This window comes from Nipponia nippon, unplaced genomic scaffold, assembly GCF_047370975.1.
Source record: "Nipponia nippon isolate SJK-2023a ecotype South Korea unplaced genomic scaffold, ASM4737097v1 scaffold_4, whole genome shotgun sequence".
Classification (NCBI taxonomy): domain Eukaryota; kingdom Metazoa; phylum Chordata; class Aves; order Pelecaniformes; family Threskiornithidae; genus Nipponia; species Nipponia nippon.
In genome coordinates, this window is record NW_028262358.1 from 82,765,646 (window position 1) to 82,791,875 (window position 26,230).

General features: G+C 38.5%; 1 protein-coding gene across 3 annotated transcripts in view; it reads right to left on the minus strand.

The window, feature by feature from the left end:
* The window catches only part of FUT9 (fucosyltransferase 9), a 113,699-nt gene that overhangs the window by 13,225 nt on the left and 74,244 nt on the right, over positions 1-26,230 (minus strand). The window contains exon 2 of one of the 3 annotated variants that reach the window (XM_087777040.1): positions 17,612-17,761. The exons of the other annotated variants lie outside the window; for them this stretch is intronic. Within the exon in view, the coding sequence (XP_087633166.1) occupies positions 17,612-17,654 (43 nt within the window). The 5' untranslated portion in view covers positions 17,655-17,761. The remainder of the gene's footprint in view (positions 1-17,611; positions 17,762-26,230) is intronic. 3 annotated transcript variants of the gene reach the window in all.

Consider the following 26,230-nt stretch of genomic DNA (forward strand, 5'->3'; position numbering starts at 1 on the left):
CCAAAATGTGGAGTCCTTTCCATATTTATTTATTTCCTTCTTCTCTTTTGTGCCCAAGATAGCCATTGATCTCCAGCTGTAATTCTCACTATAAAGGTGATGTTAAGGAGACATTTGTTACAAGACATCCAGCCAAGTAACCTTAGCTCACCCTTCCTCTTTCATGGCTTTCCTTCTACCACAGAATCACAAATTTCCTTTTTGCGGATCCCCTCCCCCATCAATCTCTGGTGTGCCAGACTCTGAAAAGAAAACTTTGTCAAAGAAATGTGTTTACTGAGACTTTTGCCAACTGGAAGAATTCAGTACTTTTGATAGTTTTGTTGTAAAGTACATTTCAGAGTGTTGTGGCATAGCAAGTATTTTCTAGGTGCCTTTTTTCCAAAGTTGAAAGTATAGTATTTCATCAATACAAGACTATTTTTCTCGGACAAAACTTAGCAAGGCTCCTTTTTAAGTGCAAAACTTGGCATTCCATCAGCAAACAACTCCATTTAGTAACAACACCAACAGGGAGATAGTAACAGGGTACCAGCAACGTTAACCCCAAGTACACCAGGCAAGACTTGCAAAAATATATCCATTTTGTGAATGCATTATGTTCACTAAGAAATAAAGTGGAAGTTCATGGAAACTGTTTTATCCTGGCTTCATTACAACAGTGACTTCTCAATCATTCCAGAAGGGATAGATATGTTTTTTTCTGGTTATGCAACACTGCAGGAGGGAGAAAATGTAACCTTTTTAGTCAATAATATCAATGCCTTGATATATTTTTACACCAGTTTCTCTGGTATATGCTCAAGGTTTTGCCAGTAGCCCAAAATATATCACTACTGGCAGAGGTATAACTTTCATTACTAGTCTGGTACTGAGATTTTCCAAAGGAAAAGGACAGTATTTTAAAATTAAGCTGGAGCAAAGATTTTTGAAATCATGGACGCTGAATAATGAATAAAAAAAATCGCTTGTTACTTTTCTCATCTTAGAATTCTTAAGTGTCCAGGGCTAACGCTTATCTTCATCATCACTTTGTCTCAGGATAACTCAAGAAGAAATACTTAACAACCTCAAGATAGTCTCTGAGGATCACTCCTGGGATCAGACTGGGCATTTCTGGCACAGAGGACTTATCAAGATTGAGGAGCAGAAGGACACAGGAGGCAAACAGAGGTGTCAGAAGTAGGCCCATTTAGAGGCAGACAGCTAGCTAGGTAGACACTCCGGGACTATTAAAAGGCCAGTGGAATGCAGTGGGAACTGATAGGAATCACAAGCAAACAATTGTTACTGTTAGAAAGAAGGCTCATTTGAAATTGCTCTCCCTGTCCTCTGGCATGTTTCACCAGCCTTGGCCACAGCATATCTGCACTTATGTTAAGAGCTGTGTTTTCTTAGACCTCACTTCCAATTAGCTGGAGCTTTTTCACCTGCAGTATTAAAAGAAAACTGATTGTCTCAGGATAGCCCGAGTGTGACTTCTTATCTCCAAGTCACTGCTGTGTGGACGTGCCCCAAAATGCCTTTGCTTTAGCTCCCTGAGACTGAAGAATGATTCTTTTTATTGGAATTAACTCTCACTGCTCCCGCTTATGCCTCCTCTGTCGCAGCTGGAATGGTGGATTTTTTCCCCCCACTATCCAAACATGGGCTTGCTTCCATGTCTTTCTGTGCCTGTCCCACAGATTTCTGAAAGCAGCCCAGTATGAAAAGGCTCAACAGAGCTGCATACAGTTAAAGGCTCAAAGCTGAATGAGCTGCTAATCTCAGACTGCATATTTTTATTCTATTGTTTGGAACATTCTTTTTCTTCCCCTCTCCACCTCCTTTGCTTTCGGGTTATTAGTTCAATTCCTCAGACTACAGTTTTGTGTATTTGCACTTTGAGAACAGTATAGCATCATTTTATTTAACAGTGGTAATCTTTATTTTGAACAGTTTTAGCAAAACGATCGAAGAGCACCCCGAGGACAGGTAGCCATTAAGACAGATTGCTTAGGGATGGTGCTGAACCTATCACTGGAGACTGTTAAGAACAGGTTAGACAAGCACCACTAAGCAATGAGAGATCAGATTCTGCCCCCAGGTCCTGGGGCTGGGCTAGATGACCTCACTTGATTCCTTCCAGCCTTGTGCTCAGTGATAATATTAAACACAGATTCTTGTAAAATGCACCTAAACAAAACACAAGCTAGCAGTCTAAAACTGCAAAGAATTGCTGAATAAATGAGTAAAAAAATCCCCCATCTTGACACTTGTCTTGCAAACTATGAAATAGCCATACTGTACACAGTGAAAATGTGAAGGAAACTGAAAAATTGCGTGGACAACAACAACAAAGTCCCTATTTTCAAAAGCAAAACATAAAGCTTCCTGTCAATTGCTAGCTGGGGTACTGCTGCTTTTTTGAGAATCTCTGAATCTTGTCCCCTCAGGCCTTGCTGAGGAAAACCCTATTCTCAGCTCCCTTCTCTCAATTGCTGTGCAACACACAGCGTGCTGCTATGGCCCAGCAGCCCCCAGCCTTCCCCTGTGATTGTCATCCATCCTCTCCTTCTCCCCATGGCAGTCACACACTGTCACTCTCCAGCTGCTTAGGCAACAGCTCAGTGGTTCCTTTCTGCAATCCAACTGCACAGCAAAAGGCATTAGTCAGGGACACAGAGTCTCTCAGAATAACAGAGGAAAATGGCTACAGCGCTGCTGTGCATACTGGAGTGACCCTATCTCCAGCCCCACTGCCACATATGAAAAAAAAAAAAAAAAAGAAAAAAGAAAAAAGAAGTGGAATTACCTAAAAATCAGCAAGGAACTTTTCCAGGCAATCTGGCATTAGTGTCAGGACACCCAATTTCACACTGCAGCTGTGTCGCTTTCTAATTATGAGCTTTTAGGTTTGTCTCAGAGGGAACATGGGTACTCTCCATTCCCTCCCTGGCACCACTGGAAAATACATGCATGCAAAGGTATCAGAAACCTCAGCAGCATTTCCAGCCTTGGTAACATGCAGAGACATGACCTTTTTTACCTTAACTTCCACGTTGGCTTGTCCACATCACAGATAGTTTATGACCGATAGCGTCCTGTGAAAGGAGTGGTGGCTTTCCATATTGTGTTATCTACAGAAAAGGGAGTTCTTCCCCACTATAGCTTAGTAGCAAACTTTATCTGCCTTGCCAGGAAAGTGCTTTTTATCTTCCTGAAGATAAAGCTCATCCTAGCTATGCAGCACAAACCAGTCCACACTTCTTTCAAAAGCCCTGAAAAGGCTCTGCACCAAATGAAGCTGATCAAAGAAAAGTTGCTCCAGAAGCAAGTGGTCTCTTTCTCCCTTCTTTCCATGTGGTTTGGGGACAGCAAACTGCTGTTCTCTCTGATTCTGCCAGAACTGCAGAAAGAGCTTTTCAGTAGCTTTGTGGCTGGCTTGTAAAACTGCAGCTGACCAGCAGAAATATGAATAACATACCTGCATAAGCTATGTATTTGTGATGGCCACTAGCCCACCAGAAAGCCCTAGTTAACTCACAGTAGCAGTGAAAATGGTGTGCGCTAAGCTAAACAGAGGTGAAGCATGAAGTGGCAGAAGAATCACAGGCTTTGCTGTGCCTGTGTGCTAAACTCCACATCCCAGAATCACAGTTTCTTCTGGCTGATTTCCTAGCATGTAGTTCCCTAGTACAATGGAAAAACACCTCTCCATGCAAAGCAGACAAATCAGAATCAGGAAAGAGCAGAGGATGCCTGCTTATAATAGTGAACACTTGCTGTAGGGGACATTACTTCTGTGGCAAAGCAAGACTTTTAGAGCTCTAAGCACCAGCTGTTTGTGTAGATATGATTAGAGGCTGTGTGCAATAGGTATACTGCTGAATCTTGCTGCATAGGCAAGCTCGAAAAATTTAATTGGGATTTAATGCTGCTTTTTTGCAGATACAACTGCATAGATCTGGAGGATTCTGCCAGTAGCAGCATAACTCCTGAGACAGCTCTGTAGCCTAGAAAGAAAGCCTGAGAGGCCTCTAAAAAATACCATAAAATCCTCATAATCTGATCTCTACTTAACATTTCACTTCTCTGCCTGCTTACCACCTTTTCCTTAAGAAACTCATTATACCTCTGGGTTTGGGATCTGTACTGATGTAGCTGTTTTTTTAGGCTGCAGGTCAATGTTGCTTTGATTTGCAAAGTCTTAAGTGCTATGGATACTAGTTGCCAGAGAGATGACAACTGCCCTAGAGAGAAAAGGGAGCAACTGAAGCGCTCAAATCTGTTGCAATCTGCTCTATGGCTGAAAAAGAGAATGGCATTTACTAATACAGTCAGAAGGAAAGTGGAGAAGAGAGTTGATGATTTATAGGCCTATTTTTTTGAAATATGTCCATATTCTTTGCAAATAAGACTTTTTTTCTTTTTTTTCCCTCACAGGGTGGAAGGGTAGACATTTGTTTTAGAAATCCAGCCCACTGAATTGGATTTCTTGACTATTCTGAACAAAGAAGTAACTACGTGTTGGTCAACAGGACTCATGATGGCCAAGAGTCCTTATCCAGGTTCTGCTAGCTGTTGTCTAGTTGACTTGAGCAGAGCTCCTCACTGCTCTAGCTTTCATAAAAGAGCATCAGTGACTCAAAACTTCATGTCAGAGTCTGTGTATAGAGAGTGCAAATCCTTCATATCATAAGACACTGAGTGCCAAAGAGGATGGTTCCTTATTTTCCATCTGGGAAAAGTGCAATTCAGCTAAGTGATGTAATTTAGAGCGCTTGTGAGTGTAAGGACATCAGCACTAACTTTATGGAAAATTGGAGAAATGGAAGAATAGCACCAATCATTTTCCCACTGAGCACCAACAGCTATGTTTTCAAGGTGACTTGTCTTGGTAGTGCCAAACATTTTAAAGAAAGAGGCTGGTAGATGTAAGATAGAAGGTGATTATAAAAATGAGACTCTTAAATGAAGTGCTTTTTCTTGCTGGAGCAAACAAATTAGTAAGTCACTATAAAGATTAGCCAAGTTTGGACACTGAAAACAAGAACAGAAGGCTTTTAAGAGTCCAATCCAAGTGGCTTCTTACTCATGCACAAAGAGCAAGATACATACAAAGTAAATTCAGAATAATTCCTAATAATATTATAAGAAGTTTAAACATATGCACACACATGAACAGAAACAAAAACGTAATACCCCAAAACCTAAAACATTAAATAGCAAGAACAAAAGCATAATTTAAATTGAATATATATTTTAGATATTACATATTGTAAAACCAGCAAAAATAATAATCCCTAAACCTCTCAAACTGCACACTCCTCTGAGAAAACAAAATCGCAGTTGAGAGAAACCAGTGGTTAATTTCTTGGAGTGTCTCTTTGTGTGCGTAACAAAAGGAAGAGCAGAGAGCTGGAACTACTAGCATAACGAGCTGAGAAATACAAAGCTTAACAAAAAGTCACTGAAAAGACTTTTTCTGTAGAAAAGAAAAAAAAAGAAATCCTTCACTCAAGAAATAGTGAATACATAAGAGGAATGGGTTGAAGGAACAGTAGTCTGGAAAAAATCCTCCAGTAGTTACAAACACCTACACATTCAAAGATGATGTTTTCTTGTTACTACTTGCTGTCCGGGTTAACATATGCACTGATGCCTCTGAGAGCAACTCTCAAGTTTAAAATATGGGAATAAAAATATTCTACACAGGCTATTGACAGTACATTGTACAAAGCAGATCAGTACTTAGTGCAGAGATCATACTTCATTTGAAAAGACTCAAGCTACTTGCTATTTCTTAGCTTATTGTCTTCCTTTTATGCTTGTTAAAAAGAGAAGTTAAATATTTGCAGTCTAAGTTAAAGCAGTTCATTGTGATATTCAATTCCTGTTTTTTACTGTCATACATTATTCTACTCTTAATAGAGCAAAAATTCCATAATGAATTAATAAAATTTTTACCACTACAGTAACAAGTGAATGTAAAATTATTTACTATATCTTGGAAATACAATTTGCCAAGCAGTCTTTTTCCCATCTTAAGGTTTGCAGCCCATAGTCTTTCTCTGGAACAACCCTACCATATGTATTAAAAAGAGGCATTTAAACAGGGGAAAGAAAGTGTTCTCATTTGTTCCTGCTACATGAGGAAGACTTTATATAGCCATCTTACTCAGAAAGTCACTTTCTAAAGAAAGTCAGCAGATATAGCTAGGAGGAAATACAAGGAGAAATAGAGAGAGCGAGTGAAATAAATTGGAAAAGGGGGGGAAAAGGAGCTAGATATGAGGTCAGCAGCACTCTATTTAATTCTGTATTCCTCTCCTTTGAGGACATTGGTGTAAAGAAGAATGATGGCAGGCGGTTGCCTTTGCAAATAGTCTGTGAATCCCTGCAGTTAACACAGTTTAGCAAAGGTGGGTAGGACTAATTTGATGACGAGAATGATAAGAGGGACCTAAACCCCTGGCTGATTAGGCTACCCCAAGTCCCAAGGATCCCCAAACCAGAAGAAAGCGCTATTGATAGGGTTCAGGGGAAATGCTAGTATCTGGCTCTGAAACTGCTACCCTGAAAAACCTCCATGCATTTGCCTCTTAATGCTGGTCATGCTTAAGGTCTCTCTTGCCCTTTGCCTTTCAGGCTCCTGTGCACTTGGCAGCCTGGTGCCAACATGTCCCCAGAAGGAGCTCATTCTTCACAGGGAAGGCCCATTCAAAACTGATAAACTAGCTATTACCCCAGCTCTCAGCCCTAAGGATGTAAATGTGCCTATAAGAGCAGACTCTATCTTAAATGCAGTGGTAGCAGCTGCTTTTTGTTAGTCTGATTTTAAAGAAACAGGCATAGGAGAAGTCCCTTTATGCAGCAGTTGAAGCTATGACCTATTAGATACGAATCCTGCTTCAGCCTGAAGTGATTCAGACCTAGATATTTCACTTTCCTTAAAGATTGCCTAGCTCCTAGGCGACAACGGCTGTCGATTTTAAAACGTGTGAAGAGTTTTCTCATTAGAGACGAAGAATCCTTTCCTCCTTATTGGTGCCCTAGCTGCTAATCGAGACACTACTATTTTCCCTTGACCTCTTTCTGTCTCTTGCCTATTGACTCCCTAATGATTTATGCCCAGGGGCACATCTGCAGTAGTAGAGGGTGGAGTCAGCTTCCTTCCCCGTGCAGTTTACAACCTTGTAAAGGGAAGGTGGCAGAGGCCGTTTGAATCTCCTTTGTTGGAAAGATCACAAAAACCCGATCTGTATTCTGGGTGAATCCTCTTCTGGCTGTGTTTCAAAAGGTGTAATTCCCTAATTTCTTCATAAAAGAAAGGGGCTACCTCCCTGATCTCAAGGGAGGATTCCCAGCTCTGAATCCCAGGAATGACCCACTCCTTCAGAGCACTGGATGTGCCTTGGTGAGGGATGGAGGAAGACACATTCCAGTTCTTTTCTGGGCAACCTCTTCCACTGCTTGTGCTCTGTGTCTCCATCCTTAGGTGCCTAACTAATTTCCTGCATTAGGTAGGTGCTCTAGGCACCCTAAGGAGGCTTTTGGCCTAACAGCCAGACGTAATAATGCTCAATGCACAAGCTGGTTTTTAAGTGCAGCCTATGGTCTGCATGATCAGGCGCAGTCAGATGTCACACAAAACAAAGACGAAAATACTGCAAAGTCTCCCTCCCAGCCAAATTAAATGTGATTTCTGCTAGAATATATATATCATAAGTTCTCATAAAGGAAGTGAAATCAAAAGCAATAATAATAATAATAATAATAATAATAATAATAATAATAATAATAATAATAATAATAATAATAATAATAGTATTAGGAAATCTTGATCTTACTGACCAGCATCTTGATCTGATGAAGGACAGCACAGTTTTGCCAGGGCAATTAAAGCCTGCTGGTGCCTGACAAGTCTCATATGTGGGGCAGAGAACAAAGTGGTAGGAGGACTTCCTGGCTGTTCTGTCAGTTTAGCTTGAGTTTAGTTGAGTTGAATTTAATTTGTGTTAATTTAAGTGTTAATCACTTTCTATCTCATTTTCAACACCTATAGCATGAGACTAATGACATTTTCCCTCCTTTAATAAAATACTTTAAAATCTACAAATTAAAAGTACCATACAAGCAAAATGAAATGCTGCTCTAGTAATAACAATACTACCACTCCTGAAATGCCTCCCCTTAAAGAATCTTTTGGACTTTTACAAGCATTAATTAAGTTTTAATCACAGCACAATCAGAAAATTATTACTGAAACTGCTTTATGGGGAGTAAAGGAGGGGTGGAAATGAAGTCCCAGAATGATAAAGTAATTTCCACAATATCATAAAGATTTTAACATATATTTGACAATGATGATTTCAATTTACATCAAAATAGTTCAGTCTGTGGGATAGAATATTTTCCTTCAAACAAATGTCACCAGAAACTAGTCATACCATGTTTATTCAGATCAGGTATCTCTGGCATGTATCTTTGTTTCAAATCTCTGAAAACACATCCTAATCTTCTTGATTGTGGTAAGTTAGTAAAGGGAAATGGAAGATTTAATCAGATTTAAGTCAATGACCCCTTGATCTGTAGAATAAGAAAAACTACAAGCCTTTTTCAGAGCTATAGTTGAAACTGTCAGCGAAGCTGGATGTGCTGAAAGACAAGAAGTATCAGAGATGAAATCTTGCTCACAGAAACACTGGAAAACCTTCTATTAATTTCAGTATGGTTAGGCTTTTGTTCTTTCAGTTGATTGCAGCAACATGTAAGAAGTGAGAAAAAGAGCTCAAAAACTATTCCTTTGTGATTAAAGTTAACTTAGAAATGAAAAACCTAAGGCAACTCAGGAGACAGCAAGACAGATGTAAGTCAGTGCTCAGGGAATCTAAACGCTGGAACAAGTTACAAATAATAAACACTCTCCCATATACACAGACACACAATCTGTAACCTTAGGAAAGATTTAATCACCTATTGAAAGTGTGTCTCAGTTTTCACATCTGCAACATTTTATAAATATAAATATATACTTACATACACACACACACACATATAAATACACACTGTTTATGTGGTATTTGTAACACATTTCATTTCTTAGATTTCCTGAAATGTGTCTTATCATTCTGCTTTATATTTCTTTGTATCCATACCCTTACATACATCTATATGTAGGTAAGTATATACACGTACACACATGTACTTATGGATATATAGGAAACTACTGCCCAGCCTGCTGGATGTGAGCAGAGGCAGTGGTCCTAATGAGATGTGCTACTGCTTTGCAATCTGACAGCCAGTAGGTGCAGAAGGCAATGGAGCGACTACTACTGCCATACTGGCAAATGGGAGGGAGAGAAACAGAGCATTGAATTCACTGAGGCACTGAACCAGGGAGGGGTGGATGGGACGAGGAGGAGGAAAGTGGAGACGGGGATTACTATTATATGAGAAATAAAATCTTTTTATTTCTTACAGACCTTAACCCTTTTATCAGAGAGGACATGAAAGAAAGCATTGCTCCCAAACAGTTCCTTCAGCAAGAAGCACAGCAGCAGGCTGAATCCTTCAATCCTGAAGATTATTTACAGCATGAGATGCATGAGACCTCTGTATACATATCTGGAGATGGGAAATCTCCCTTTAGACTTTTGGAAAAACTCTGGCAAGGAAGAGAAGGCAGTCACTTAGGCTAGGATGCTGATGAAATATGTTATGGGGGAATGGGGTGGATTTACTCAAGAATCTTTCCTAATAAGCAGCCATGTTTATTGACATAGTTGATATGAATAGAAAGCTTTAAAGATAAAGGATTCTTAAAATCCAATTTAGTTTTCATTCGTATTCTGTCCCTTTTTGCATTTTCAATGTCAGCAATGATTATCACCTTCATTTTTATTACCAGTCAGTTTCTTTCAAGTTTTCTGTGCTTTTAGGTTTTGAGTCATGAATATGACAAATATGATAATTATTTTCAACCAGCTATTTCTAGTCATTTAATTTTAACTTAAAGGTCTAAGATTTATGTGTGTGTTTTTTTAAAAACAATAAACATTTTAAAGGACATTTTAGAGTAAACTCTTTCAAAGGTTTTTTCCCATATATCTTCTGTTTATTTTCTGAGTTATTCTGTTCAGGTTCTTATGTCATGCTCGACACCTTAGCATCTGGTTTTGTTATTTATTGTTCTGAAATTATGCTCTGCAATTCCAAAAGGGAAGATTAAAATGTAAGTAGAATACATGAGAATTTATTCTATTTAAATGATTCTCTACTCATGGAGGTTGTTGTTTTGCTCTGTTCTGCATGTGAGAATGAGAGAAGGGTGACCTGAGTGCACACATCCAATTTGCTTCCTTAACACTGCTGAGACTGGCTGCCTGGCTGGGAAAATGTATCTTCAGCAGAACTCGGCTTCTGTGTAGGATCAGTCTCTTACTGACCTGCTCCTATTGTGGGACCTTCAGCAATAGAAAGGGTCTGTTTCGCAGAGCTTTATTCATCCTGCAGACTGATTTACCACTAGAGAAAGTTTGGCCAAGTCAGAACAAGGAAGGCATTGTATGAATATATATGAACACAGAAGGAGATTTTGTAACTCAGTCTTGGGCGTTCATTACGGGATAATCAGCAGGTGGCAGCTAATATGTGTTTGCGTAAGAGATAAATACATCATATGTAATATACATATTAACTGAATGTATTTTGCTTCCTTTAAACAACTATAGCAAAAAATTTTCTTGTTTCAAATTGTTAGAACCTAGAAATATTCATTAGAAACCAGAGGTTGGAAACCTAGCTGTGAGTCATTTCTACCTTATGTCAATCTGTTCAAGCATGTATTTGAAGTGAATTAATGATTTTATTTCTTGGATGGTGAAGGAGTGGCAAAGAGAAGACGTAGCTGCTGGCAGCAGCTGGCAGTGCAGACATACATAGGGAAACATACATAGCATGTTATAAAGTGGATGGCCCTTTATAAAGCCTGAGAACCATTTCAGGCTGCTGTAGGAGCTCTGGTTGTCTTGGAAGCCCTGTTGCTGAATGCAGGTAGGGTTCATGCTGCAGGATCCCACGGTGGCCCAGCCCTCACCTTGGTTTGGAGCTGAATATCCTCATGAAGCTCTGGAGCAGTTTTGAAATGAAGCCCCTGATTACCTCTTGGAAAGTAAAATATTTTGTGCACACCTAAATCTCTTTAAGAACTGAACCAACAGACAGTAAGGGGAAGCAGTCAGGGAATCCATTTCAGAATTGCAATACGGCTTCAAAGCAGATGACTAATACAGACAACGACCACAGCAACAAAGTTACAAGAATAATTAACCATGCTTGATTCTGTTTTTTGCCATCTCAACAGTAAAATATGCCAAGACCTGGCATGTTTGCCAAAGGAACAGAAATAACCTCACATATTAGCTGTATGCCTAATGGTATGTTTGCATAGTTAGTGTATCTGCAGGTTACTTCTGTGCTTGTTTGTAGTTCCTAGTGAGCTCCCAATGACACCAGTTATTAGCAATTGATACAATAGAAGAGGAGAAAGACTATGTTTAAGGATCAGAGAAGGAGTACTTTTAAAAACTGAGTTACTTTGGATATTTAGACATGTAACTTCATGCAGAATATTTTTTCTAGATTCCAAATAATGTAATATTAACTGGAAAATATACTTTTTCAGGTACTCATGAAATATTTAGAAAATTCCTTACAGTTTAAAGGAAGTCTTCTTGCTTTAAGCTGTTTGAATGCCAAGCAAGCATTTATTCAATGTCTATGGTATAAGCATTTAAACAGAAAGTAAAAGATGATTACTTAACAGAACTTGTGTGCGATTGACAGATATTGGAAATTGACTGCACTTCTGTGTTATTTAAGATGATAACAAATGAAATGTGTGCATCCGGAAAAGCTGGTCTTGGATGGATGACCTTTACTTGCTGATAAAAGTAAAATGAAATAAATTACATTTCAGCCTCTCTGAAACTGGTGTATAATGCTGAACTGAACTGTAAGTATTTCACTAGGAGACTTCTAATAGGTTCTCAAGGTTTTTACTTTTTTTTTTTCTAAATAGAGAATAAAATACGATAATCTCCCAGGAGACTTCTGGAAAGATACTTTAAATTGTCATTTTGTGCAAGGAAGCAAGACAGTTTTGCAGAGCTGATGTGTTGATAGTATGATTGCTCTAGCTAGATTTATTTTTCCATTGGGATTTTACATCATTGTTTTATTTAACTGCCACATATAAGAGAAATTACATAAAAGGATAGTGTTCAGGCAAATATGGCACAGAATTAGGTTTGGAATACCTTGGTTTACAAAACCTAAGTGCAATAGAAATGTTTCCATTGCTATTATTGTTTGAAATACAGAGGAAAGATTTTTTTATTTCTTTTATAAATTCCTGCAGTGTATAAGCTGTGTTCTCTGCCAGTGGAGGACAAACTCAGATTTACTGGACAGTAACTATAAACTATGGTGGAAATGACTTTCTTGTTTTCATTGGACAAGATGAATTAAGTGCCCCTTGTTTCCTATTCTTTCTCCATACATTGGTTCTCAAATGACTTTGGATTCTGGTGCATTGGGCATAAAACTATATTTTGATCCATGAAAGTTCAAAGACACTTGATCACAAAACATTTAATATTTTTTAGTGTCCATTATCAGTTTGTCAAAACAAAAACTTATCTCAAGAATGTTGGGTTTTTTAACATTTTCTCAGGGATATTTTTTGTCAGATTTTGAACAAATTTTCAGGGAAGCCTATAGCTGCTTTAATACCAGCTGACCTCGTTAGGGAGGGAATAGTTTGAAAGATTTCAGTTTTGCCCTGATAAAAATGGGAACATTTTCAACATCACAAAAATTTGAAGAGGACAAGAAACCATTCCAGCTACCAATTTATGATACCCTTAATGGCTGGAAGATTTCTTGTCCTGTGTCAAGCCTGGAGGACAGGTACACACTGTCACATACTGACAGGATGGGATACGACAACAGCATCACATCTTTCTCCTGAGCTGTACAGCTGGATTACTTTCTAAAGAAAAGCAAGAATGGAAGAAATACATCTCACCTTGATACAAACACAGCCTGAGTAATTAGTAGTTTCCATCAGGAGACAATCCAGTAACTCTTGCTCTAGCAGCAAGCACCCAGAGGAGTACCGTGCTTCCCAGTGTCCCCTAAGCTTTTAGGTAAGGATACCTTGAAGGATCTGCCTCAAAGAGATTGTACCTGTAACATGCACATATAAGATACCTTATGAAAATTTCAGTTTCCTCACTGGTCCTATACCAGTCATCTCTACTAACCGCATGACCATGGTGAGACCTTCATGGTCTCAGGCTCAGACATCATGATTCCTACTGAGAACAGCCTCAACCCACTCTCTTAATTGCCTCTCTCTTCTTTTTTTTCCTTCTACTGTTCCCTTTTCTTCATCCTCTGACCCTGTTTCCATCTTTACTTCCTTCCTTTTTGGGGCAATGTCACGCCCTTTTCATTTCTCAGAGTTGGCAACAATTAGGGGGATCCAGCAGCTCCAGCAACATCCTAACAACTTATTGAGCTAACCAAATAGTACTGCCAATGTTGCTTTTCCTGTCCTTTGTCCTCATTTAAAGTTTGCTAGTTTCTATGCATTTGCGTATTTTAAGGCAGATCAACAGAACTTTGAGTGTTCTGGATAGGGCCCAGCAATTATTACATAAATGGAAATTGCTGAATAAAAGCCCATGAGAAGACTGGGAGAAAAGCACCTGGAAGCAGTGCATTTTTTATTCTGGTACTCTACTCCTCTGAGGAGGGGAAGGATTATCAGTGCTTAGACAACTAATGCTAGATAAGGAACTGGAAGCCTTAGGACTTCAAGTGTGTTCAGGAAAGGCAGGACCTCCAGACTTGCCCAGAGTAAAGACTGCAGAATAAAGGCAGTTTCTTGATAGTGTTATTTAGTTATTAGTGTTTGTTTGTTAAATACATTTTATATTATATACATGTCCTACTGTGTTATTTAAAATGGGTTCGGAATTGAAGAACCATGGCTTTACTGTGTTATATGCTATGCGGAATTAATTTCCATGCCTACAAGTGTATACTTGACTAAGGGTGCTACAGTTACCTTCATGGAGACATGGTACAGCATGTATTACATCCCTGACATTTTCTGAAGACTTCTTTCTTAATCTTACATGCATTTCATACCAGCCTCACTCTGCTCATTACTCATTACTAGAGTTATTCCTTGTTCCCCCAGCAGCAGACACTCCGAATTAAAAATGTCTGCTGGATCCAGATCACTGATGCTTTCACGTGAAACCTTCATCCAATTAATGAGCATGAATCAAAATCCCATGAATTTGGTTATAACACTGGTGTTTTGCATACATTTTCTGGACCTATGATTGCAGGCTTCGTATAGATTACTATGTAAATCCCTCATTTGAAATAAGAAGCATTATGTTCTTCCAAATGTGTTCAGCTCTGTCTGCCTCCAACCCCAGTTCCCTCCCTGACCTGCTTCTCGGGTCTTCTGGAAGACTCTGGGAGCAGGTGACAACACTGCCACCAAATGATGCTGCTCTGAACCACCAAGTCCCTTTTTCATGTGTTCCTCAGTATGCTAGTTACAGAATCCTGCTCTGGCCCAACATCCAGCCAACAGAGGTCCTGCTCTGATGTTTAGTGGGGCTCCATGCTGGGCCTCACTTTTAACATGTTTTTTACCTTACCAATTGGGAATCACTGTTCTTGAAGTTTCCCTAATTGTTGGCCACAGTATAAATACGACCACTGAGCTACCAAGATGTCTATACTCCAAACCCGTCATGCTATAATGCCATAAAAGGCAGCATAATAAACAAACCCACAGAATGATATAGAGAATAACTCATACCAATACTAAACTGAATACAGCACACTAAAGTCTTTCCTGCTGTAGCTGCCGAGAAGAAAAATCACTTAGAGCAAAGCAAAGGAGGCTTGGTAAATAAATGATACAGTGAAGGCAATTTTTAGCCCTCTGTCTTTTGACTTTAATGGAAAAGCCTCTTAAGCAGAATAATTCCAAATGGAAGTTTGAAGAGGGGTAACAGAAGGACTTTCTTCTAAGGGCAAAAGGATACGGGCCCATATCCCACAAATGTGGGCTTTCCTGGTCCTCGGTCATCAGCACTTTGCCTTTTGCTTAGCAGCTTTGAAAGCTGTTGTTACTCCCTGAATAATAAGTCCCATTTTCTCTGTAATAACCGTGGCAGATGTTTGCTACTGTGCATCATAAGTCTGAAGGTATATTTCCATTGTAAATACAGAGTATGAAACCCAGTATTTGAATGTCATTCCCACAGCTCGACTAACACTGTCACTGTCATTTTAGCATCTTAATTACATCAACATTGTCCTTTGTGACTCATACTGCAGATTTCCAATCAAAATGTCTCTGATGAGGGAAGTAGCATTATGGCAATCAAGAAGCAGAACAACATCTCTAAATAATCGTAGCTTGTTGAACATCCCAACTGCACTGTAGAACATTAATCTGAACAGCTAAACATGGCAGGAAAGTACACATCACTGTGAACTGCTCTGGCTTAGATAGCTATTGAGGAACATATTGAAATATGGATGAGAATTGCTAGACTTCAGTGCACGTCACCCCATACCATTGAATGATGGTAAAGAAACGGCAAAACAATGTAATTTATGCCTATTAGTACTTCCCTCTATGCTTGCATACGTGCATATGAATTCACACAAAAAAAATTCTCACACCATAGCCTTATTAGAAATGTTTTCACCATTTTTTTTTATTCAAGTGTGTGTGAAGCCTAAACCCAGGAAGCCTTAGGTTTTTAGGTACCGCAGCACTGTGAATGCACAGAGCTTCCATTTTACCAAGGAAATACATTTCTAGGAATCACAGCTGTAGAGCAAAGCTTGAAAAAGTAACCTGGTGTCCTCCAAAAACTAAGATGAAATAAATACAGTACTGATTACAAGAAATCCTATTATGGCACTGTGGGAAAGCAGCTCCTGAGTTTCACGGTTTGGTATTTCCAATACAGTTTACAGAACTCACTTCTTGTTCTCTCAAGGCAGAGGACTTTTAATGTGGAAGGTTTCAAATAGTCTCAAACAAATGCTCTTTTTTTTTTTACTTTTTTTTTTTACTTTTTTTTTTTCTTTTGATGCCACATGACTGCAGACTACTTTGCGTCTGGAGAAAAATTATGCTGAATACACTTGGCTGCAATGCTTCATTAGGAACTGGTTTAGCAATTGAGTAGGCCCAGAGCAGAAAAATGTTTGGGTGATATTCTCTGTATTTTGGAACTCATCAGAGATATGGAATGGATATGGTCTGAACTGCTCTAGCTCTCTTACTCTCACAGGATGACTGCTATAATTTAGAGAAATTTGCCATTGACTAGATGCTCCCGTGCTGTTTTACTGGATGTTAGGTTTACGCTAGTTAGTATGTGCTGTGAGGTATTTTCTGCACAGTTTTGTTGTGTGTTTTTTTTTTTTTGTGTGTTTTTATCCTAAAATGATACATGAGTATTAGTAGTGGAGAGTCCCATCCTCTGTTAAGTACTCCAGGACCATGACACTGGTAAAACAAAGACTCCTGCTTAGTCTCTTCCCTGACAATGGTATATCACTGCTGTCTGTACAGGATTGCCATTTGGTAAAGAAAGAAACGCCTATGGTTTGCCAGCAACTCTAAAATCACTGTCTCTACTGCTAAAACATGAAGAAAGATGAAGAACAGGTTTATTTTGTGGTAGTGCCAAAATACATAGAACTTTTATTCTGGTGGGGGAAGATATGCTGAAATGAAAAAAAATGTTTCAGAGCTACTTATGCTATAAATAGCTAAAAGTGTCTCTTCTCTTATTTTGTTCAAAAAAGAAGTCAGGATGCTTACAGAGCTCTCAGATCTGGAATCTGTTCTTGTGCAAGAACCTCTTCCTCAACCATCAGAACTGTCAGTTTGGAATAGGACGGTGATCTGCAGCAAGTCTTCCCAAATGCACATGTACTCCCCATTCACATTCTAGTCTCTTCCACAGATTTTCCTCTGATTCTCAATCTTAATACTCAATCAAGGTATTAGCTTTTAACATTGCTCCCAAAGGACTGCTGACTGTTACAGCATAGGTTTGGAAATGCCAGTATCTCTAAGGCATAGTCAGACAGAGCTGTTGCCTGTAAACAAGCCTCTTTTTCAGAACAAATGTGGAAAGCATAATGACTGGGCTGGTATTAGATTTTGCTATGGATGAAAGATTTATCTTATACAAATAAAATCTTCTTCTGGACCAACAGGGAGAGGTTTATCTCAGTGTAAACTCATTTACACATTTAAAATATCATTTAATCCCTTTACATAGACAAGCACACTTTAAACTACCATAAAAGAGAAACTATGATGGTAGTTTGGACACAGATTGGAAATGAGAGCAACATATTAGGAGGATACTCCTAATTTCAGTGTGGATGTTGTTGTACTTGGTTTGCTTGAGTGGTGGGACAGGTGACGGTGACACTGGCAAGTCAGATCTTATGCCTGATTTAGTTTCCTCAAACAGAAAATAGAGTTAAAGAGACTCACCTTCTTTGTACAGTATTCTCAAATTACGTACAGAAATTATCATGTAACTAAGACAGGTTCCCTTGTACTGACTGAGTCCTCTGTTAGGCGAATTATTGGGATCTGTGATGGCTTTGAGCTTGCAAATCAGCACAGATGAGATCCAGCAGACTGGAAAAATAAAAAGCGAAATGTGATCTATCAAATTACTTTCTAATATCAGTGTCATGTCAAGTGCACGAAGTTGGTTGTACTGATTGCAGAAGAAACTCTGATTTGCGCCACTGGTAGGTCCCTATGATCAGACTATAGCCTCAGCATGTTTGACCTCTAAATAAGCCCAAAGTAAATCATTTTAGTTCAGATATCATGCGAGCACAAGCTGTAATCTATCTGTGCTAATGTGCCCAACCTTTCAGCATGACTTCAGGAGGACTGGCTGCGCTGATGCCCTTAAACACAGCCCAGAGCAGAGCTGGCTCAGAGTATGGCCAGAGCAGTTACACAGCATAGATTTTACACAGCATAGACATTGTGACAGTCCTTATGAACTGTTTGCTAACACTTCTATTAACTTGTGCAAAAGGACAATGAGGTCAGAACTTTGCTCACAGAAGGCACATATGGGTAATAATACACCGCATAGCACTTTTGTGTAAAGGCGTTGCCATCTGAAAGATTGCCATGCACTTTCTTTGATGGACACCAAGTTTTTAGGTTGGTAAAAACCAACCTCTATTCTGGTGTGACTTGAATACCTGGAAGAAGCAGTTCTTAGTCTTGAGATGATATAAAGAATGGAACTGATGGATACAGAGGAAGAGCAAAGTAAACACACTCCAAGCTGACATGCAGTACAGCTATTATTTTTACATTTCCTCTCCCTTTGTATACTGTATGTTTAGAGACTTTGTGAAAAGACAATCAATATGATATAAAAAAGCAAATGTTAAGTAAAGATATATTCATCACAGGAAAATGACCCAGTCTTTCATTCCATTTTCTGAAATAGAGTAGTAGGTAGTATCAGCAGTCTCTGTTCATCTGTTCATTACTTTCAGAGACGTTTCAAGTGCTTTTTAGCTGGCATGGATCTAAAAAAAAAAAGAAACTAACAAAAAAAAGGAGACTGTGACAGTTATGCATTACTGAAAAAAATATGTATTTACAGAGGTCTGTCCCATGTTAACTGCTTACTGCATGTTACTGTTGTATTATGTCATTGTGGCATGTTGCTTTTAAGACAAAATTAAAAAAAAATATTTTGGAAAGGATTATAAATTTTCTGCTTGCAATGAACTCTGCTATCCCCCAGGTAAAATTTACCCTTCCTTCTTTCCTTAGTTCTCTCAGATACTTCAGATTATTTCCCCAAATTATGATTTCCACTTCAGAGCTTGTTTTTTATGACATACTAATTACAGCTGTGACCACAGGTAACCCCTTTTTCTGTATAGTAGCTTTGAAATTGTCCATTGCAAATCTGTAAGAACATGCTCTTTGTAAACTCATAATATTGTTTTATAAACCTAGTCACAATGACAATAAGGATGAGTGAAGCCCCTTATTTCTATTTTCTTCCAGAATCCTTTCTATGTTGGAGCTAAAAAAAGGAAGAGCTAAGAAAAAAACCAATGTTGTGACAACCAGAAGATTAAATATTAAGGGTCAGCAGGTGTTTCCATTCCTCTCTGCAGAGACTTACACATAAAATTAGCTTCTTAAAGCTTCTTATATAGCATTTTATAACTGTGTTTTGCATAGTATTTTATAACAGTTTTACACAGAGTATAAGCAAATCACTGAATTTTAGGCTAGAAATTAAATAAATACAATGAATTATAATGGAACTCCTCTACACAGAAAAAATTGTTAACTCTTACAATTTGCATCTCATAATGATGGCCACGTTAAAATTCCTCATTTAGTACATCCTAATGGTTTTGGAAACATGTATAATTTAAGCTATGGCTATACATCTTCACTTTCTCATAGAATCCTTCCTTGAAAAATGGAAATACTGAATTTAGCTTGCACAATTCTGCAAAGTCCCAAGTTAAAAAGTAAGCTCAGTGAAATGCACTAGGGTCCTGTTTGCAGAAGTGCTAAGGGCACACTTTTCAAAAGCACCTATCATCTATATGCTTTAGAAATCCATCACCATTTTCAAAACTAACCTAGGCATTTTAGTTGGGACCTCGATCCCCTAAAAGATGTCTGTTCTAAGCTGGTTGTATAATCTGCTTCTCATATTAAAAAAGAGAGATAGACATCCCAGTAAATAATTCAGCTCATCATAAGATAAATGTCTGGGAGGGAGAGTAGATGCTTATTTCTTATTTCTCCTTAGGATGTAGAGTCATTAATCCTCTTTTGAAGTCAAGTGGATAAAGCAAGGTCAGTCCTTTCTGGGTTGGCAGGTTGGGGATGTAAGGAGCAGCTGTCTATAACACTGTTCTGGAAAACAGGGAAATCAAATCCAAATCCCTTCTGTGTTTGATCTGGTTTCCTGTCTTCTAGGAAAGAGCCCTAACAACTAAGCTGTAAGGAGGCATTCAGAAATAAAGGTGCATCCCAGGGTAAAATTTAAATACTTGACTACTGTAAGCAGAATGTGAACCTGACCAAAACACTGTGGTTGTGAAGATAGACATCCTCCATCTGTGATGCATCCTAGAACACAGCAGCTTCATGTGAAAGCCTGTAGAAGGTGTAAATCTCTGCTTCAAGACTTCAGACGAAATACATGTTAACCACATCTTGCGACATCATAGGTATTTCAGCTACACGTCAAATAGATACCCTTCCCCTCTCTCCATTCTGACTCATGTGAAGTTCAAGCATGCTCCAAATATGATGAAGGGGTCCAAGTGTGCAGGTAGCACACGGAGAACCCATTTTGATCTGAGGGTCCTAGCAGGGTAATGGGATACCCCTGGGCTTTGGACAGCTCAGTCATGGTAGAAAGCTGTGTGGTTTCCTCAGAGCCTGGGAGACAGTGGACTTTTATCCTGAAGACTTCACTGACAAAAACTTGGATGAACAGGTCTCCAGACATGGGAAGCCTATGTGGCAGCTGAGGGGGTGTAGTGTCTCACAGGTGCCTAAATTTTTGCATTTAAGAACATGCAGTAGATGCCTAAGTCCCCCTGTTGTTTTAGGTTTAGAATCAGTAATTTTCTATGAGACTTTAACTCTTTGGGCTCTATATGAAAAACTTCCAGAAGTGCCTGTAGGTCAAATGTTTTCTTTTTATATCAGAGCCTAAAAATTCAGGTAATGTGCCAGGGGGATTTTCTAAAGTTTCTGGCTATTGTTCAGTGATTAACATTCATACCTTCACATTCTGCCCTCTCCATACCTTGTACTCGCTTTTGAAAATGAGATTTTAAAAATTGTTGTATAAGGTGCTTTTAAAAACTGCCCTCCCATTTCTCTAGAAAAATGCAGAGTTTTTGTTGGTTCAAACAGTGCCTTAATTTTCATAACAACAGGTTTGCTTAAAATGTCATGGAGAAGAAATAAAGAAGAAGGAGAATGTAAATGCTAGTCTTTTAGGGCTTTGGTATGTTTGAAAATGGAATCCAATTAAACCCCCATATTTGCTAATCTTTGTCTTAATAAAGTTGCTGTGGCTGTTATTGGCTGTTTATACCATGAAAACATGGAGAAACAGCATGATTATTTTCAGATTTGTGTTTAGATTTTTTGCCATAATAATCACATGAGAAAACTGCTTCAATGTATTCAATATCAAAATCAGCAAATAGTTTTTAAAGGAGAGAAGGTAATTAACTTCACTTCTTAATGATGCTTCTAATTTAGACTATGCATGAAATGTATCATGAGTGAGAGAGATGTTGCAAAAAAAGGCTGTTCTGTGGCTAAAGAACCAATCTGGGAATCAGCAGAGTTTGATTCCATTTTCATATCTTCAGCAGGCTTACTGTGTGACCTTAACCGAAGTGTTTAATTATTCTGCTCTGCAGTTTATCTATAAAATGGAAATGATGACAGTCAACTTGCTGAGATGTTGTGGGGGTTAATTATTTAATATTTATATCTTCAGATAGAATACAGATAGAATTGCAGAGTATGATGAATGATTAACATTATTTTGCTATTACCAAGCTCTGAGATTATAGCCTGGCTATTTTATTGTACAAAAATCTTCACTTTTATAGTCCTGCATCCAACAACTACCCTGCCTGAAATGTATTATGCAACAAATGTTAAGTCCTTTTCTTGGGTCTTACATCTGATTAATGCCCAAACTACTCTCAGAAGTAGCAGAGGACAATAATGTGCAAGTCTACCTTTGTTGCTTGCACCTGCCAGTTTTACAGAAGGATGAGTAAAGGGTATCTTCCAGATAATGTATATTTGCAACAACCTGATAGTTTAAAAAAGCGCAAAACAAACATAGAGCATATTGACTGCTGGCTTAGCATGCAGGTCCTGGAGACTGAAAAAAAAAACCCAACAACTTTCTGCTTCTGGTCAGAGCTGGATGCTATGCTTACAGGCAACAGACAAGACTTATTTTGAAGGTGATGGGCTCCTGAAGCACAGGTCTGGCCCACACAGCTGCTGAATCTGGCTACCTCAGATAGCATATTAAGCAAACCTCTCAAGCAGTAGTTAAAAGAAAAAAGGCTGCATATATGCCCCAGAGGTGTGCCAAATACACTCTAATTAATGCTGATGAATTGTTCGGAGAAATTACAGAGTAACATTCATGATGTACAAGTATTGCCATTTTGAATCAACAAGTAATTACCAACAAATGTCTTTAAAAATTTCCTACATAGTTCTATTCAATATACAGAGGTAAATGGTCTTTTTAATTCAGCCACTTTCTTCCTGTTATTGGCTGTACTTCATGAATTATTACTTTGAATTATGGTGTGCTGACAAAGGTCTTCAAGTTCTTTAAATATCTGATGCAGCTGAGCAAGTTGAACTTTCCATCTGATTTATTTGTCAACACAAACTAGAAGGTGGCATTTATCCTTTCTGGTATTAAAAGGAATGAGGCATTGAGCAGGTGATTGCCACCCCTGTGACTGTACCCTAGGATAAAAGTCCTGCATACCAATGTCTACTCCTGATCACAGGCAGGGCACACAGCAAAGCCCATTAGTTCACAGCTCAGCTGTGGTCTCTCCCTACATATGTGAAGGAAAAGTGATTTTAACTGTAAAGCTGAGGCACAGTTTGAAGAACAAAGGGCATGCAAATACTTTGGAGAAAAAAAGAGAGTAAAACTCCATTCTTTCCTAGCAAGGCACCCAACAGATTTAGAATAGACAAGAGAGAAATGCAATGATTCTATCTATGCTATTCTTATGTCTGAGGACGATGCCACTAAAAGGGGAGTATATCAACTTCATAGCTTAACATGAAATTTTTACAAATGCATTTGATTCATGTCTTCATGAACAAAGAGGTCCCCTGTGAAAGAAAGATTAATTTCATGGGCCTTGGGAGACCATCCGCTGTGGTTTTTAACCCAGGGGTAATAGTCATGAATTAGCTTGTGATCTTTCAATGATGCTAGAAGCAAAGCTTACAATATGTGAAAGAAGTAGTCTGTAAGGGTTCTTGAAGCTTGAATAAACTGTCTAAATGACTTATTTCCTCACTTTCTGTGAACTCCATTTCTGAGTGTGGCAGTATAAACACAAGTAATTTTAAATACCCTAACCCATATAAATGTCCTATAGCAAAGATCTTCCACCTGTGGCTTGAATCTCTCCTGATACTTTATGTATCACCTTTGGAGTTGGAAACTTTGTTTCTGAGTAACCCTAGAGCCCGCCTTGCTATAAACAAGCATTATCAACCCCAGCTGCCTGGGGAAGCTTGTATTTCTTGGTCTTGATGAGCAAATGAAAGTCCTGCTAGTTCTACAACACGAAAAAGAGTAAAAGCAGGAGTAGCTCTGAAGCACCTCAGTTCTTGTATGACTGCTGCTCAGAGACAGAATCACACATTAGGCAGTTAGAAAAAATAACAAAAAAATTACACTACATTTTCCTCACATAGAAAAGAAATAAATGTTTTGAGGCCAGCTAAACCCCCTATAGAGCCTTATTCCAACTCATAACAGCAAAAAAAGCCTGATCTACCAATCTAAAATAAAAGCACCCCCGTCCCCCTGCCCTCCCCCAACAATCATCTTAAATGACAGAACCAAGTTTTCTGATCAGGCTGTTGGTCCTAGTCAATCACCTTACAAAATCTTACTATAACCTGACAGGATATATGAAAGGCAGAGAAATTTGAGGATCAAAAACTCTTAGGTACATCCTGCCCACTCTTTACTTCTTGAGAACAAGATCCTAGATGTGATGATCCCCAATGTGAAAAAGTCATCCTAGGGCTAAGGTCTTTTTGACCAGTAAAGAGAAAAAAGAATCCACATGTTCAAGCAGAAAAGCCTAATATCATTATAAAAAGCATTTTCTTTAGCATGGAGAAAAATCTAATGCTATCACACAAAATATGTAACAAAAAATAAACCCAATGGATTAGGACATTTTCCTGTCTATGTTTAATCTCTGCTCTGTGGAATTTGCATAGATGTATTGTCATGAACAGTAAGTATGAAATGCAATGACACCAGAAATGTTCTATACCTCATTTATACACTTAAGTTAGACTGTATAATCTGAACTGGTATAAACAGGGTGCAGGGCAGTGTATATACACCTCTTGTCTGTGCATGTCTTTTCTACCTTCTTTCACAATAAGGATCTAAAGGACAGCATCACGGGCTAGGACACTGCAGACTACAAGGAGCTCTTTATTGGTCAATTGCCAACACCAACCCAGGATCTAAATTCCACCATGAAAACAGGCCATTGCAAACATGAAACGAAAAAAAACCCCAGAAAATAAAGTCTGTCCACAATAAGCACAGATCCAAACACAGTTTATAAAGGCATTATGGCAAAGAAAATATCGGAATAAAATAGTAAAGATAGTAGGGAAGAAAGATTGCTGTTTACTTATTTGGTTAAAATGAGAATTTAATCTTTGTCATTTAAAGTGATATTAGTAACATGCAAAACTATAAATAAGTTTTATAGTGGTGAAGAAAACTAATGTATTTTAGGACAGAATCATAATTTCTTCTGTCAAGCTCAAAGAGAACTAAACATTTGTCAATGTGAACATTCTTAAATTCACAAAATATGATATAGGGAGGAAAAAGTACAATTTCATATTATTGAATGACAGCTATGGACATCACAGCCACTGGCCAAGAGAACTCAAAATGACAAATCTGAATCACGTAATAAATAAAATGCAAAAATGTTGGGTAAACTAAGAATGCAAGGAAAAAACCCCACTATTTCTGACTTAGAGGTCAAAAAATTGGGAATGCCCTTAGGTGGACAAGATGCAGATACTTCAGACCAATATGATTATATTTTTAACATGTCACTTACATTTACAACCCTGGATACACATTTTCAATCTATCAGATTAATCTAACTAAGTGTCAGATGTGATTTGAAGCAACAGAAGGAAGCAATGCAATTAGAATACCAAAAAGGCACCACATGTTTAGCCATTTTTTGCATGCTGTTCTATCCAACTTTCCCATGTGTTCGTCACACCTCTCTGGTCCGAACTCCAGGAAAAAAACCAAACATGCAAAACATGAGGTGTCTCATTCTGTAGACTTATAGCCTTTTTCCCCCTTTCCTAGCCAGTTTGAAACCATTAAATAATTGAGGGTTTTTTTAGGTCTTTTCAAACTTAAACAAAAGAGTTTCTTGTTTTGTAAAGGTTACAAATGTGAAAAAGAGTTGATTTTTATATGCTTCATACACACTAAAAGATTTCACTTAGTTCACTGTCATTGACTATCTCAGTAAATGCCTCAGTGTTGCTCTTGATTAGCCTCTGCTTTTCTCTGGATTATGCCAAATTCTCCTTCAACACTGAGGTCAAAACCTTATTTGAATATTCCCAGCTTGCTGCTGTGCAGGGCCAGGGTTTCAGCTGAGTGTTGTAGCTTGCATTAAAACTGTCTGTTTGGTCTGCTAAGGATACAGCCAGGCCAGTGCCAAATACACAGCAGGTTTTGGAGCACAGCTCCAGGAGATAACGATCATGCTGCACACCCTGAACTTCAAGCAGTTGAAGAACTCTTGGGTTAGAGCCTTTACTAAATATGTACTTATAAGGCCAAAATTGTGCTGCAGGAAAACATACCAACTTAAAATGGAATTAACAGCTACTTGTGACAGTGAGATTTCCCAGTGAGGGACTCTCCTGGATACCCTGAGCAGTTTCTTACAGAAAATATTGAAAATAGATAGCAGCACAAAACCTCTCAACTCTCTACAGTTACCGATGGCATTTTTTTGCACTGCCTCTCCTCCGGCAGACCTTTCTCTCAGTGTTTCTGTTCACCCGCTCAGGGAAATCAAAAGTTAGTGTGTGTCTTTGTTCTCTTTTGCTCCATCTCATATTGCATTAGCTCTCAGTCACCCACATTCTCATGAGCTCTCAGTCTGATCTTGTCTAGGAATCGTACTAATTAACTCACCTGAAACAACAGTTTACAAAGACATCGCTAGTATAATGTATGTAGTACAGAGTCAAGGTCAGGCTGCTTAACAT